Source organism: Apiospora marii, assembly GCF_038362585.1.
Source record: "Apiospora marii strain CBS 49790 chromosome Unknown utg000007l_segment0_segment0, whole genome shotgun sequence".
In the NCBI taxonomy this organism is placed as follows: Eukaryota; Fungi; Ascomycota; class Sordariomycetes; order Amphisphaeriales; family Apiosporaceae; genus Apiospora; species Apiospora marii.
Window position 1 is genome coordinate 3219534 of NW_027117379.1, and position 15253 is coordinate 3234786.

At 53.2% G+C, this 15253-nt stretch overlaps 8 protein-coding genes across 8 annotated transcripts; 7 read left to right on the forward strand and 1 right to left on the reverse strand.

Moving 5' to 3' along the window:
• Positions 1 to 1668: 1668 nt before the first annotated feature.
• PG985_011421 (uncharacterized protein) lies at positions 1669 to 3733 on the reverse strand (the record flags this gene model as incomplete). The annotated part of the gene is made up of 4 exons (XM_066831188.1): positions 1669 to 2386; positions 2466 to 3230; positions 3299 to 3564; positions 3638 to 3733. The coding sequence occupies 4 exons, from the start codon at positions 3731 to 3733 to the stop codon at positions 1669 to 1671; spliced, it is 1845 nt and encodes a 614-aa protein (XP_066681870.1).
• An 811-nt stretch (positions 3734 to 4544) lies between these two features.
• Positions 4545 to 6330, forward strand: PG985_011422 (uncharacterized protein; the record flags this gene model as incomplete). Its single annotated transcript, XM_066831189.1, has 3 exons — positions 4545 to 4941; positions 5008 to 5042; positions 5104 to 6330. The coding sequence occupies 3 exons, from the start codon at positions 4545 to 4547 to the stop codon at positions 6328 to 6330; spliced, it is 1659 nt and encodes a 552-aa protein (XP_066681871.1).
• Positions 6331 to 6777: 447 nt separating this feature from the next.
• On the forward strand, positions 6778 to 7059 carry PG985_011423 (uncharacterized protein; the record flags this gene model as incomplete). The annotated part of the gene is made up of 1 exon (XM_066831190.1): positions 6778 to 7059. One exon carries the CDS (start codon positions 6778 to 6780, stop codon positions 7057 to 7059), a length of 282 nt encoding a protein of 93 aa, XP_066681872.1.
• An 844-nt stretch (positions 7060 to 7903) lies between these two features.
• On the forward strand, positions 7904 to 8617 carry PG985_011424 (uncharacterized protein; the record flags this gene model as incomplete). The annotated part of the gene is made up of 1 exon (XM_066831191.1): positions 7904 to 8617. One exon carries the CDS (start codon positions 7904 to 7906, stop codon positions 8615 to 8617), a length of 714 nt encoding a protein of 237 aa, XP_066681873.1.
• A 588-nt stretch (positions 8618 to 9205) lies between these two features.
• Positions 9206 to 9439, forward strand: PG985_011425 (uncharacterized protein; the record flags this gene model as incomplete). Its single annotated transcript, XM_066831192.1, has 1 exon — positions 9206 to 9439. One exon carries the CDS (start codon positions 9206 to 9208, stop codon positions 9437 to 9439), a length of 234 nt encoding a protein of 77 aa, XP_066681874.1.
• A 739-nt stretch (positions 9440 to 10178) lies between these two features.
• On the forward strand, positions 10179 to 12565 carry PG985_011426 (uncharacterized protein; the record flags this gene model as incomplete). Its single annotated transcript, XM_066831193.1, has 3 exons — positions 10179 to 12328; positions 12395 to 12441; positions 12522 to 12565. The coding sequence occupies 3 exons, from the start codon at positions 10179 to 10181 to the stop codon at positions 12563 to 12565; spliced, it is 2241 nt and encodes a 746-aa protein (XP_066681875.1).
• Positions 12566 to 13156: 591 nt separating this feature from the next.
• On the forward strand, positions 13157 to 14414 carry PG985_011427 (uncharacterized protein; the record flags this gene model as incomplete). Its single annotated transcript, XM_066831194.1, has 3 exons — positions 13157 to 13375; positions 13438 to 14082; positions 14169 to 14414. The coding sequence occupies 3 exons, from the start codon at positions 13157 to 13159 to the stop codon at positions 14412 to 14414; spliced, it is 1110 nt and encodes a 369-aa protein (XP_066681876.1).
• Positions 14415 to 14668: 254 nt separating this feature from the next.
• PG985_011428 (uncharacterized protein) lies at positions 14669 to 15241 on the forward strand (the record flags this gene model as incomplete). Its single annotated transcript, XM_066831195.1, has 1 exon — positions 14669 to 15241. The coding sequence occupies one exon, from the start codon at positions 14669 to 14671 to the stop codon at positions 15239 to 15241; it is 573 nt and encodes a 190-aa protein (XP_066681877.1).
• Between the last annotated feature and the right edge of the window lie 12 nt (positions 15242 to 15253).

The following is a 15253-nucleotide window of genomic DNA, read 5'->3' on the forward strand; positions in this document are numbered from 1 at the left end:
CAAGCCTGACTAGGAGCTGTTACAATGCAGCCTGCTACAATCCACCACCGCGACTGAGGCCAATATGTGAGTGGGCCCGGAGGAGATTCCATTCACGGTAAGGTTGACGCGGTTCATTTTTAACCTTCCAATGCCATCTCGTTGTTGTAAATGCCGACTACATCACCGCAACACAGCCTGGACATGAACGCCTTGGGTGTAGCATTCTATTTACATTACGACACAGACCTGCACTCATCACACCTCTGCCACTCCTGCACGGTCACGATCTGCCTGATGCAGAGGCAGAAGATCAATTTAGATTGATCTCAAGTAAGAACCAACAAAGGTTTGCCCAACTCTGACGGAAGCCCCCGATGCACCCGGAGCCGTTTAGGCGCTCAGAATTATCCGTCCCCATATCACCAACAAGAACGGCAGGCAGGTAAGGCCTTGTCAATGGGTGTCCAAAATGGGGGGAGTGAATGTATGAAGCACAAGGACAAAGAGCAAGGTCCGAAACCAACAACCACCCATCTCAAGGCCGTCTCGTCTGTTGGGTGGTAAATACAGCTGGAAGAATGCTCCGGCATTCTGTGCCACCAATATATGAAAGGGAAGTATGTCATCATGGGAAATATGTTCATGGCACTTCCTCACGATAAACATGGCGCACTTTCAGCAGATACCCGAAGAGATACGCAGACTTGGACTCAGGCTTGGGGACAAACCGCACCCTGACCAACACCGCCTTCCGCCTCGATTTTCACCGATCACTCTCATATTGGTCGCTCTACTAGCTCTTCCATGCTTGCAGGCCTTTGGAGAGTCGTGTGGCTTGCGTCCAGTGTCAGCTACCTGTAAGTATATGTTTTCTTATCTGACTTCCTGTTTCATAGCAAGCTACAATGGGCGTCCTTCTCGCCTTGACCCTGTCCAGAAACCTCTTCTAACTAATCCTATCCACTAGGTCTTTCCATTGCTACGGTAATTCCTTGCTTGGTTGTTTGTACTCCCTTCCTCTTCAGTGTGCTCGTGTCGCTTAGCAGGCTAACAGTCCTGAAGATGGCGTTACACCTTTCATATGAGACTGTTTATGTGGTTATCTGAGATATCCATCGGATACGCAAATCCTGGCTTCTACGTCACCCAGATTGCTATCGTCCCGGAATAAATATTAGCGAGGGTATTTCATAGCCAATAAAGACAATCTTAAACTCAGAGAAGACAGTTGGGGCATAACAGGATTAACGTGGTCTTTGAACCTGAAGCATAGGCGACCGAGAGATACTTGATGTAGATTAGTTTTGACTTGACGCTGCTCCTTCTGTTTGAGTTGAAAGTATGCAGTAAGCTTCTGATGACAGAGAGATTGGCGATAATGAGTCGGAAACGAAAAGTAAGGTGTTCGGTATTGCTTATGTTCATGGAGTTATTATATCTTGAACATCACATTTCATTCAAGGGCGATTAGTTCAAAAAGAATGTATAGGTATATTGGGCGATTCTTATGTCTGTCAGATGCAAAACGAAAGAGAGATATAGAAAAACAACATAGCCTCTCCGCTGCTGCAAGACATCAAACAACGAGTTAATAAATATAAAATAAGAGCGATGATGAAATAAGAGCGATGAATAATAATCAAGAAAACATCTAGCCGCACGGTTTGCCGCCTTCCCTTCCTCCTTTTACAAAGTCGCTTTCCTCCGAATTCGGAATGGGACCTTACAGTTTGGAGGCAGACCACCAAACGGTGCATAACTCATATTAGGCTGGACGCTTGAAACGCCAGAGCCCGTGAGTTCAAAGTCGAATTTTGCAACCAGCATTGCAAAGGTCAAAATCATCTGATGCTTTGCGTAATGCCGCCCTGGGCATATATGGTCTCCACCACCGTAAGGGGTCCAAAGCCCAAGTAGGCCCTCGACAGTAAACCTCCTGTTGGCGCATGCTGAAGCCGAGCCGCCTGTCAATTCTTCGATGGGTTGATTGCGCACTCGTGCCAGCGTAGGGCGCACCCAGTCAGCATCAACCAAGAAGCGCTCAGCATCAAATTCCTCCAGAGGCTTCCTGAGGGTTCTTCCTGCCTGTTCCCATGCCTTGTGATCAAGCGCAGAGCTTCGACTGTACATAACCACGTAGCTATCACGAGGGATGGTATAACCCGCAATGTTGATGCTCTCATACTCAGCGACTCGGCTGTGCATAACTGCGACATAAAGACGCAAGACCTCTGCATATGTAGACTGCAATAAAGGTTGCGTTGCCAGTTTCTTGAACTGACCATCGATGTTGCCATTGGTAATACACTCATCAACTTCGGCCTTTAGTTGCCGTAACAGGACAGGGTTTTTGAGGGCCTCAAAAACAAACCAAAACATGGAAATCGCAACATTTGTTGTGGCACTGATACAATCATTAGTACGTTTCCAATAGAAGATCCTGGGTCAAGATGTTGAAATCAGAAAGGAATGAAATGACTCACGCGAAGATTAGGCCAAGATCTTCTGTGGCTCGAGCATCAGGGGTCATTGACGCGTCCAGGGTGTAGTGTCCCCTGGCTCTCATAAGTATAAACCCAAAGAAAGGTTCCCATTTAGGATCCTCTGAATCTAGCCTAGAGCAGTCATAACTCCCATGGGCATGCTCATGCCATACCTTGATGGCTTCTAGAAGTCGTTTTCGGGCTCGGTACGCTCTCGGGATGAGCCAACGTGGCACAAGACGGAGGAAGCTAGGAACAGACTGTTGGAATGTCATGAGATCGTCAATGAAGCTGGGGCAGAGTTTCAAGAGCTCTGAACCAACCAAAGCTTCAATTGCTGGCCTCATGATCACAAGCTGAATGAAAGCATGAAGATCTGGGAAATCGATCCAATCATCGGCGACCTCAAAGGTATTAAGATGGCGAAGTAGCATCTTCATGTTGGTGTGGTCCAGAGCATCCAGGTAGTCAGACGATAGGTACTTCTTGACGTTGAAGTTGATCAGGTAGTTGATGCGATTTTCTGGAGCTGTGCGACTTTCGCTCCGTGGCTTGAGGCTCAACCCGGAGTCATCATCCTGGAAGAACTGTTTTGCCTCTTTCGGAAGACCGAAGAGGTTATGAAGGGCGAAGAGCGTGGTAGACTTGTTGGTTGTTCTTTTCGAGGCTCTGAACACGGCTTTGATATGTTCAACGCTTCTGAAAACGAAGAATCGGAAAGGACCGGCTCTCAGCTGAAGGGGAGAGTCCGAAGCGAACGATTTTCTGATCATTCATCAGTTAACTATAAAACGCAGGTATTAAGGCTGATGAAGACTCATGGGCTTCCTTACTGCAGTTTCAAAATATATCCAGCTGGGTTTAGAAACCCAAAAGCATGAAATACCAAGGGAATCCAATAAGGCACAACTGGTACCTCTCGTACTCTCTTGCATTTCGCATCAACCATGGCCTGCCTGAACTGGACTGTGGTAGCCACGTAGGTAAGAAACATCATCAGAAGCCCAATGGCTGTCAGGGACAGCCAGAAATAGACGTTCATCCAAGTAATGAATGCGTGTCCAAGCCCTAAGGGAACCGGGCAGCCAGGTGCTTGGATCTAGTCATTTGTTCAGTTCATGGAATTTGATGCTTATGATATCCTCGATATGAACCCATGGAGTTCGACTCACCGAAGGTTTCCGAGATTTGAAATGGCCAGAGACGATGGGTAAGCCACCGGCGCTCGTGGCGTTGCTGCTGTGGGTTGCAAAGCATAGAGCATCCATGGTTGACAGAAGAACCATATGTCCATGAATTCGACACTACTAACACATAGAGCATCGTTATATGTTCAGAGGCCATACTGTGATGCCTGTATATTTGGATTGGGCATGCAATGCTAGTGGTGAGTCTGGTATGTCGCATGCCACCCCCCCGTGGGTGTAGTGTATGGGCTGCAGGCTTCGCTAAGACAACCCTACGCAGACAAGGGTAGCTCATCATGCGGTTGGCGGTTGGCAATTTTGTCAGCTATTCGTCAGATAGCCCAAGCTCCAAGATACGCGCCCGATGGAGGCTGGGCTAATTTCGTTGGTGATTGGGGTCCAAATGAAACCCACTATGCTGCATTTGCCTTGTAGGGTTGCATCTAACTGCATTTGGGGGCAATTCACCGGCCCGATCCCCAATGCAACGGTAAGTTCGAAGCACCTAATAGAGACTAGATGGGTACTGCAACAGTACTCATGAGTACCTGAACTGCGCCGTAACCGAGCGCATGTTTTCACGAATCGGGCTCAAGTTGTTCTTCCTTACAACTTTAATTTGCCGAGAATCCTCCCGACTCCCGCCCATCTTTCCCCGCCTGTGCCACATTCTACTGCGTGATCTTTCCTTTCTTCAACCTTCCCCTTACTTCACCTGGACGCTGATTCACTCTTCGTGTTAAGACTTTTACCAACACACATACATCCATGAAATATTGAGTTTGATCGGCATATTACACCCATCACCCATCATTGACCAGCGACGCGCGCTACCCAATCCAATTGTCTGTCTCTTTGTTGATCACGTCGACGGTTCAACCCAGTCATCTCGATGGCCGGGCTAACAATGTTGTTAGCTGCTGTTGTGCTGTTGGCAGGTGCTGCAGCAATGAACAATGCCATTTGCCTTTTAAAGAACTATCGGCTGGCGAAAACCATTGGTGCTCCCATACGTATCATCCCCATCAGCCCTCTAAACCCATTCTGGGTCCTCCTAGATCGGAAGGTTCTCCCGTTCTTCCGCCGTTTGCCGTTTGGCGACAACAGCTTCACCAGGTACAACTGGCGGGGCTGGGAAGTTGAAGACAGATGGCGCTCCCATTATGAGATGGGTGATATCTGGGTCCTGGTGACGCCCCTCAAGAACTGGGTTTATCTCAATGACCCCGATGCTTTGATGTCGGTATTTCGGAGAGGCAATGAGTTCACCCGGCCCGTCTTTGTCACAGGTTGGTTGTATAGCTACCCCCAACCGCATGATGCAAAGATTGGCTAACAACACGGTGACATGACAGAGATACTGAATGTCTTTGGCCCAAACATATCCACCGTAAGTGCCAAACATCAAGTTCCGTGACCAACATCGGGGAGCTAATCCTTGCATTGCTCAGGCCGAAGGACAACGTTGGAAAACACAGCGGCGAATAGCGACCCATTGCTTCAATGAGGCGAATAATAGGATTGTATGGTCTGAAGCAATCACTTTAGCGAGTGATATGCTCCAATACTGGACCTCTAAGACTTCGATCAGGTCCTCTGACCAAGACTTGAGAACCTTGTCCCTTCATGTACTTTCGCGCGCTGCGTTCGGGAAGTCATTCAAGTTTGAAGGTGCCGATGAGAGAGACCCTTCCAGCAGCCCGTCCGGCAACTACAAGCAGTCCCTCAATACAATACTGGAAAACTGCGTCCTGATCCTCGGACTGGGGACCAAGGTACTATCGTTTCCATGGCTTCCCCGCAAGGTCCGCGACGTATACCAAGCTTGGCTCTCTTTCCATGAATACATGACCAACATGTACGAGGAGGGGAAGCGAGCAGCCGCAGAAGGGAAGGCTACCGAAGACAACAACCTCATGACGCTCATGGTCCGTGCCTCCCAAGAAGACCCCGAGTCACTGACCGAGAGTGAAATCTACGGCAATATGTTCGCCATCAATTTCGCGGGCCATGACACCACCGCCAACACCTTCACGTTTGCCCTGTACTTTCTGGCGGCGCACCCCGAAGTACAAGACTGGATCTCGGAAGAGATACAGAGCGTGTTGGGAGACCGTGAACCCCAAGAATGGGACTACCGCACCGACTTCCCGCGTTTGAAGCGCTGCTTGTCCGTCATGTACGAGACGATGCGCCTTTACACTCCGGTGCCGGGACTGAAGTGGAACGCCGACAAAGCTCAACCGGTCACCGTCCACGACAAGACATACGTTCTCCCTCCGCAAAGCATGTTGGCCCCCAGCTACGGCGCCATCCACACGGACCCTCGCTTCTGGGGCAAGGACTCGCTGATTTGGCGGCCCTCGCGCTGGATCAGGCCCGCCGTTATCCAGGGCGGCGACCCGGAAGAGTTCAATATGCCCCCTCGCGGTGCCTTCATTGGCTGGTCCGAGGGCACCCGCGACTGCGTGGGCCGCAAGTTCTCACAGGTCGAGTTTGTGGCTACCATGGCGGTGCTGTTCCGCCATTGGCGGGTCGATCCGGTCGTCTTCCCGGGGGAGACGCCGGAGGCGGCGCGGAAGCGGGTGGTGCGTCTCATCGAGACGGACTCGTACGCGGTGCTGCTTTTGCAGATGCTGCATCCCGAGAGGGCGCCGCTGGTCTGGAGGAAGACGTAGCAGCTCGTTTCGTGATCAGTATGACGATCGAATGTCACTGAGGGATTAGGGAAAAGACATGGTTTCGTTGGCCAAGATGTGTGGCTACATCTTAACGCTTGGTGTACCGACGAATAGGGGTCCAAATGTAATGATGATCTCCTTAATCGTTGCCCAGTGTAAAGCCAGCTGCGCACGTCTGCCTGACAAGCCTCATCTGCAATGCAATACTACGTGAAATGTTCGTTTGATTGGACATGTGTGCATGAGATTCAGGCTGTTAAGAAAAAGCCCCGCACTAGAGGTGTCTCCTTTTATCAGCAGCCCCAATCACCCGTACTGTCAGGCCTGTTTGCCCACAATTGATTCTTTTTTCCTTCTTTCTTTTCCAACTCATACCAATCCTCTCTGGTACGAACAAAAGGCCCACCAAGACCGATTAATTTCGAGCAGTAGGATACAACCGCGATGTGGCTCCTTAACTCTGCTTCCAGCCAATTGAAGTGTTTCATCTCTGACGAGGATAAACCCCAATATGCCATTTTGTCGCACACGTGGGGCGATGGGGAAGTGTCCTTCCAACATTGGCAAGCTGCCTACTCGTCCGACTCCCTCTTCGGCGCTTTCCCCGAGGATTGGAGACATCGGAATCGATATAATCTCCACAGGATGCGCGGCTACGAGAAGATTGCGAGATGCCAAAAGAAGGCCTTGAAGAACGGAATCGAATGGGTTTGGGTAGACACGTAAGCCGTACCAATCGTTATATAGGATCTCTGCGTCAGTATACGGCTTACTGACATTCAATTCTTGGGGGCAGATGTTGTATTGACAAACAGAGTAGCTCTGAGCTCTCTGAGGCCATAAACTCAATGTATCGGTGGTATAAACAGGCGTTAGTATGTTATGCGTACCTCCAGGATGTCCGATATTTCGAGTACATCAGGACGTCTAGGTGGTTTCAACGTGGATGGACGCTACAAGAGCTTATAGCACCCAAGAGAGTCATTTTCGTCAACCAGGACTGGCGGTTTCTTGGGAGAAAGGAGGACCTCGGCAACGAGCTGGAAACCATTACCGGTATAGATGCCGTCGTATTGCGAGAGGGCTCCTTTGAGGAAACTAGTGTCGCGAAGAGAATGTCCTGGGCTGCTCGAAGGACTACTTCGAGAACAGAGGATATGGCTTACTCCCTTCTGGGCATCTTTGGCATCAACATGCCACTGATATATGGAAAAGGTGACAACGCCTTCAAACGTCTTCAAGAGGAGATAGCTAGGCGGTATCCGAACGATCACACAATCTTTGCTTGGGGGGAGCACGTACACCTGGACCTGTCAGAAGGCAGAGACTTGGTGGAGCGGGTCCAGGCACTCACAAGATCAGCATGCGATTTCCCGAAGGCAACGGAGCTGCACGGGCTTCTAGCAAGGTCGCCAAAAGACTTCCTCCACTCAAAGGACATCATTAGTTCACAAGACTCGGATACATTTCGAAACCCCCTGGCTAAAGTCGATCCTAGTCTTCTAGCTCCAATCATTTCCGGTCAAGCTATCCGTATAGGCTTTACCGAGGTGAGAACTATGTCGTATCCATGCCGGCTCCGACACTCCCCATCATCCAACAACGGCCAGCAACACTGATGTGGATCTTTTGCGAGAATGAGGTTTTCCAATTGCCCCTGGGCGAAGATCTTCTAGGGAGACGACTGTATTGCCTGTTGACCTTTCCATACGGGCCTCCTCAGAGATATGCGCCTAGTCCAATGGCAAGGACGCCTCATCTACTTGAGGTGAAAGTCCCAGCGGCGGCACTATCAGAGCTATTTATGCCCTCGAGTCCAAACGAGCAGCCTAGTCAAAGCGTTCTTCAGACATTCGACATTGCGCCGGTCACTCAGTCTCTTTACCCAAATTCTGTGGTAATAACCACGTTTTCGTACCACGGCGTGTCGGATTACAAAACGGGCCTCAGATTTGATCCACACCGCGCCCATGAAATGGACTACCGGACATTCTCGGATGACTGCAAGCGTGACCTGACCATTCATATATTTGAGTCGGGACCGAGGGGGGAGATAACCCTTCATATGAGCCATGATATACTCGATTTGGAAGGCATCCCCTGGCAACGAGAGACAACGAAACCGAATGCAGCCGGGCAACAAATTAAGCGGCTTACTACCGAGTTCCAGTCCGAATGGGCTCTTGAGGACGGAACTCTTGCCAAGGCGAGGATCCTGACCAGAGGCTTTGAGTTTGGCGAGGGCTATATATGGGCTGTAGAGATTTTGCTACGGGGCCCATGAGATCCTTTGATGCCTGGTTTGATAATAATCATTATAGATGGTGGCACAATGCCCTTCACTAGCCTGGAAGCTTTCCACGGAACTGTCGAGTGTTAAGGTGATGATAACAGGCTAGGGCTATGTTGAAAATAATATCCATATGCCAGACGACGGCTTTGAGTGCGCCCTATTCTCCTAGCCAGCTATGGCCCAAGCTACCGAACCGCAGGACTGCATTTTCGGAACAAATTTCCCCTTCAAGATCCCGCGACAACACGTCTGGCATTGGGCCGCTTCAAATGGCGACCCGCAGGCCGAGCAGTTGGAATCGTCACATGCATCCGTCAACGTCAATGCGCATCGCGCGCCCTCAAACTTATACAAGAGACATCCGACCTGGAACGTCCCACCAACACCGCCATTGTTACCTAAACAGAGGCAAAAGAATGAGCAAGTACGCCGTGATCTGACTGGGTGACCCCAGCCGGAACCCAAGGCTCTGTTGCGCCACCGTGGTCTTGCAGCCGGGCACCCAGATGCAGGAGAAGTCGTATGACGCCGTAACTATCCGTTTTCCGCAGCGTGATGGGCGCCGCGCCGGGTCCCATCATGTCGCGGTCCCGCAGGCCGCTGAGTTCGGTGGCATACGAGTTCTGGGAGCCCGACTGGATGTCGGCGTGCCCAGGAACATCGACCTCGTCAAAGCAGCGGATGGGCCTCCGATCCAGCGGCTTCGTGGGCGTCTCCTCGGGCGGCGGGTTCGGATTGGAGGTTGTTGTCGTCTCGTGGCCGATGGTCCTGGGAGCGGCCGAGAACCCGTCCCGGACATGCCGTTCCAGATGAGTTTGACCTTAAGCTTGGGTGGAACAGATACTCGTGCGTTTATGTTGCGCAGCAAGGCGAGGATCATCGCTTTCACGGCCTTGGGCCCGTTCAAGTTTGCTTGGTTCACCAGAGTCAGGTAGATAAACGTCAGTAGGTATGACACAAGTAGGAGGGTATCTCTTGTGTTGACCCGTAAGGAAAGACTTATACTGGACTTGCCAGCTGGATGGCAGACCCTTGAGATACCTCGCCAGCGCCGCGACCTGTGGCGATCAGACCCCTGGATACTGCTGTCGTGAGGCTCATGGCCAGGAGCCGCAGGACATGACGGGAGAAAAAGCTTTGCCCTATCTGAAGGGGGTCGATAGGGGTGATCGTTGAGATGTTAAGGCGTAGGCATCACTCATATCTGCTCGAATATTATAATGGCCGACTGGAGCCATGGTGAATGCTGTTGTTGCAGTTTAGTCGGATGATCATAAGACAATTATCACCCATCTCCAACAGAAAAGTAGCCCCACCTTACGTATCGGAGGAGCTATTAGAAACGTACGAGCAATGACATAAGCAATGTTGTTGCCTGATTCCACCTCTCCCCTCACCCATTTACCGGACATTCAAATCCTAAATTTTGTTTTGACAGACCACAGGCTCATTCCCGCTCGATACAGTCAGTCTAGCAAAACAGAGCCTACGAAGGGAGGAATGCCATATATCATCGAAAAGAGGTTGGTCACGTTGCTTTACAATCCCACCCATGGCAGATACGGATTTCCAACCTTATTGGCAGCCCCTGGAGCACGGGCGTGGCCCGAACTCATGGATCTTTTATGTACTGGCCAAGATTGATGGTCGCCACCGGCCCTTAGCTGCCGTGTCCAGCACCGGCTCCCCGGCCGAAGAAGAGTCGCTACATGCGGATCATCTGGTTGCCTGTCTTGGGCGCGTCGTCACCGTCCTCTCCGACCCAGCAAATCGGACGGCCACCGGTAGCGAGATGGCCTTTGCGTCAAGCTACTTTGTCGCCGGTCATGATGAGGGAATGCTCAACCTTCGTCGTCCCGAGCCGGTGCAGCTGCCAGAGCTCAACCGGAACAAATCCTACCAGGACCCTTACCAGGCCCAGCGCTATCGGCCGTGGGACCGAGAGAACGTCCCGCCGTTCCCTTTCATCACTGCCGCGCTTCTCTTAGGTGTTAGCTCCGACCTGCCGCCCGGTTATGCCGGGTTCAACCGCCCGGAACCGCTGGCGACCGTCTACCGCGACCCCGACATCGAATGGGGCATGGTCGTCGTGGACGTCACAGACCTTCTTCTCAGCGGGGTCCTACGCTACGGCATCGTCGGCTTCAAGGTTGGCATGGCCAAATGGATTGGCTCGCGGCGCGCCTTGGCGGAGCTTCGCCGAGAATATGGAGGGTTCGACCTCCCCAGCGGTCCCTTGACAGTTCTAGAGGCTGTACGACCGCGGAGGGCTATGTCTGCTGTGGACTACATGGCAAAGTTCGACTGGGGGGGCGATGCTGTCGGTGAAGCCTACATTCCCGACATGGAGGCTCACAATCGCAATAAGGAGCTTTTGGCCTCACTCCCCTTGGTAGAGGATGCAGCCTTGGATATAGTATGGCCAAAGAATGATGTCGATAGCCATCCGCCGGTACCGGTCACGTCTGTCAGAGCTGAGGGCCAGAGAGACCTGAAGTACCAAGCCATACGACGGCTTATCCAGGCAACCCAGGATATGGATGATCTAGATGTCACCGTTTTGAACGAAGTACGTGGCCTTCCTGGTTTCACCGATTCGCTCCGACACACTCTGCTACAAACCTCGGATAGGCTTGGCAACACTATCGCAGCAGGCCGGCTTCTTCGATTCGCTTTCGCCAAGAACGGCCACCTCGGCTTGGAAGAATTGAAGCACGTCCCCGCCGAAGGGATCTCAGCAGCGTTGGAAGACGGGCCCAAGACAGGCGTGCCCCAAGTAGATGGGCCCGTCACGTCGCTCAGCCTATGCCTTGACTGTGTTCGAGGCACAGCTACCCAGTTTGCCAACTCCCTCTTCCAGGCCCCCGAAACTCTGCGAGAAGTGTGCCTGCTTCAGAGCCCTTCCCACGACACCGCCGCACTCGGCGCTCAAGTTCTCATAGAGCTGGCCGCACGGCCGCCAATTCTGTCGCGCATCAAGGTCACCTTTGCCGGTGCCTACTCGGCTGCTTTGCGCAAAAGGTTCTGGCTACCGACAAGCTCCAATCATACCCCCTTCGATGTCTTCCCCGTTCAACAAATCTTGGTCCGGCACTACCAGACCCCCATTTCGAAGTACGATACCCTCTACATGGGTGAGGGGCTTCTGAAGCCCGAAAAATTCGCCGCCGGCTTTCTCGCGTGGCTGCCCGGACTGGAATGGGGAAGAGAGGGCAACTATGAATCCGAGGGCAATCACGCGTCCTTCGACTTCTCTAGCGCCCCGGCGTCATTAATCGCCGATCCAGTGTCGTCGGCCCCGGTGAGCCCCATCTTGTGTGAAAACCTGTGTCTGCCCCGAAGCTTTCCGTCTGGGCATGCGGATTGGTGCTCCCCACGAGCTCGCGATCTGGATCCGATGGGGTGGACGGTCCTCGTATCTCAAGGGGGAAATCCACCAACCCCAGCCGGTCAGCGACACCCTCAGCATTACGCCTTCGTGCGTGCACGCGGGCAGCCCATTCCGGTGGAGGACCCGCCACCGGCTTCTCTCTTAGGGCCGGAAAGACTCGAGGTCGTCGGTCTGGAGGGCTTCCTGGCGGCTACGGTGCCCGATGTCGACCTGGGAGCTGTAGATGCTCGTGCTGATGGCATACGCTCTACGCCCGTCATGGGTCAGGTGGAGGCAGCTACTGCCCTTTTAGAATGCTTGGACGCAGCTAGGTACTTACTCTCCAATCTTCTTCTGTTGCCCTTTCTAAGTCACCGTGAAGACTAACTAGAGACTAGAGCGCTGAATTGCAAGTTTCGGGAGGCCATGAAGGAATCCCCAGAAGGTGAGTCAGCAACGTTCCCAGACCACACTGTGAATTGCGATTAGGACCATCACTGACACCAAGAATTTTATTTCTCTCAGACTGGAGCTGGTACCCGGAACTGGGTGTTGACTCTGCTCGATAAGTTGGGCGGTGCCAGCGTCGGTCATGAACGAACAGTCATCTGTTGTACAGAGATCACCACTGAGTAGTGCCACTGTGTCATACCACAACTTTGAGACTCACCAGTCGTGACGCATGTAATAGGGAAAGCTTTATTGTACCTAGTCACACCGCCGTACCCTTGCCCGGCTAGTGTCACAAGCCTGGGCATAATCTTGGATCAATTGGTGACGCTTGGCGGGCGCCACGGCAGTTTAGCCGGAACAGGGGCACGTGGATTTACCCGTACCATGGCGCCGGGATTATAGCCGATATCCCTAGCTCTCTAGACGTTCTCCTCGTGACCACATATCTTTATTCTTGGAAGGCTAGGCAAGTCCACAGCGAGAACGTGCCGGTGTTTGATTGGCCAATCACGCCAGGCACCTATAGCTCCCACCGGAGTCGTGCTGGCGTACAACCATGGCGAACCCGAGGTTCCGCGTTCCCCAGACCCGAATTGCGGGGAAGCACTCGGTGGGACGCTGGCGTATAAGTATGTCGAATGCATTGTTCTTGCTCCCCTGTCTCGCCAACGGGGATTGCTTGCGAAGTCTACGAAGCTATCGCGACAATGCACGGCCCTTTGACTGTTCTGACAGCGCTGCTGCCCTTCACCTCGGCGCAGCTCCACACCTACGCCAAGAAGGCCGGCCTCAAATACTTTGGTGCGGCAACCGACTCTCCCGGGCAACGCGAGAGAGCGGGCTTGGAGGCATCTTATGCGCAGTACGATGCCATCCTAAGAGACGGCAACGAGTTCGGGTCTACCACCCCGACGAATGGACAGAAGGTTGGTTAAACCAAGCGGCCCCGAAGTAACTCAATCTATCACCAAGTACTGACATCCCCCAGTGGCTCTTCACCGAGCCCGAGCAAGGCGTCTTCAACTTCACCGAGGGCGACATCGTCACCTCCATCGCCCAAGAGCAAGGCCTGATCCAGCGCTGCCACGCCCTCGTCTGGCACAGCCAGCTGGCCCCCTGGGTCGACAACGCGACCGCCGAATGGACCCCCGAGACCCTGAGCGCCGTTATCGTGGAGCACGTGACGCGCGTCATGGAGCACTACCGCGGCCGCTGCTACGCGTGGGATGTGGTCAACGAGGCGCTCGACGAGGACGGCACCTGGCGCGACTCGGTCTTCTCCCGCGTGCTGGGCGGCGAGGGCTTCGTCAAGCTGGCGTTCCGGACCGCGGCCGCGGTCGAGCCCGGCGTCAAGCTTTACTACAACGACTACAACACCGAGAAGCCGTCGCCCAAGAGCGACGCGGTCGTGCGCATTGTTCGCATGCTCCAGGAGGACGGCATCAAGATCGACGGCGTCGGGCTGCAGGGACATTTCGTCGCGTCGCGGCCGCCGACTCTGGATGAGCAGATTGCGACGATCAATGCGTATGGTGCGCTTGGCGTCGAGGTTGCTTACACGGAGCTCGATGTTAGGCAGACCACACCGGTCAACGCGACGAGCTTGGAGTGGCAAGCCAATGCCTACCGAGACGTGAGTTTCTCCCCAGGTATCATCATGCCACTGGATGTCCACAAAGGAGAAGTTGAACTAATTATGGGCCCTAACCCACATTACAGGCCGTCGGCGCTTGCGTCCAAGCAGAGGCCTGCATCGGCATCACCATCTGGGACTTTTACGACCCCTTCAGCTGGGTGCCTTACACCTTCCCCGGCGAGGGGGCCGCGCTGTTATGGTTCGAGGACTTTACCAAGCACCCCGCGTACTATGCCAGCATCGAGGCCATGAAGAACGGAACGGTGTCGCCCTGCAAGCGAAAGGCGCGTGGCCGGGCGCAGATAGCTGCCAGAGGAGCCGTGCTGTAATTATCTGGCTGAGGGATGGGTGTACGGCATCGAATGGCATATACCAGCTAAGGTGTGGTTCCGCTTACTGGTCTTACGACTGGTTCATGCATACAGATAGGCCCTTCAGGTTACACAATGTCACGTGCAGCATGGCATGGCTTTGAACGTTTGACTGCCGTGGTATCTGTTGGATACCCCGCACGTTGACCCTCCGTATCTACAAAGGGAAAGAAAATGTTACCATTCTCCAGCAAGCTTGTTGGCGTAACGCGATGACCATGGGCGGCCTAAACCTCCTCGAGCTCCCCGGCGAGCTTCAGGATAGCATACTCCTACAGCATTGCGACGGCGTTGACCGCCTCTTCCTTCGTCGTACATGCCGCCGCCTACGCGAGATCATTACTCCGCCACTAGCACTCGATATCGCCATCGTCGAACGAGGCGACCTGTTAATGCACGTGCCGAGGACAATGTATGTCTGTTTCTTATGTGCCAAGCTTCAGCATCGGTCGAGATTCGCCGACGACATGGTGGAAGGGGCAAGAGCCATATGCGGTCAGGATGCGGCAACACGGTTCTGCTTGGACTGCGGCCTCTTCCAGAAGTACACCCGTTTTGATACGTACAGGGGCCAGATGGAGACAGTGACCAGATATGGCCTGGGGCAGATCATCACCATTGGGGGGTCTCGTTACATTGTATGCCTCGCATGCGGAGATTCTGCCGGAGCCGACGTTACCAGCCCACGCCATCCGATGTACAAGTTCCTTTCGGCGATGAAGTCGCATAGAAAACCGGAGCACGAGCGGTTCTGTCTCCAGCCGGTGCGGGCCTTGGGTTTGTGACCAATGAGCTGG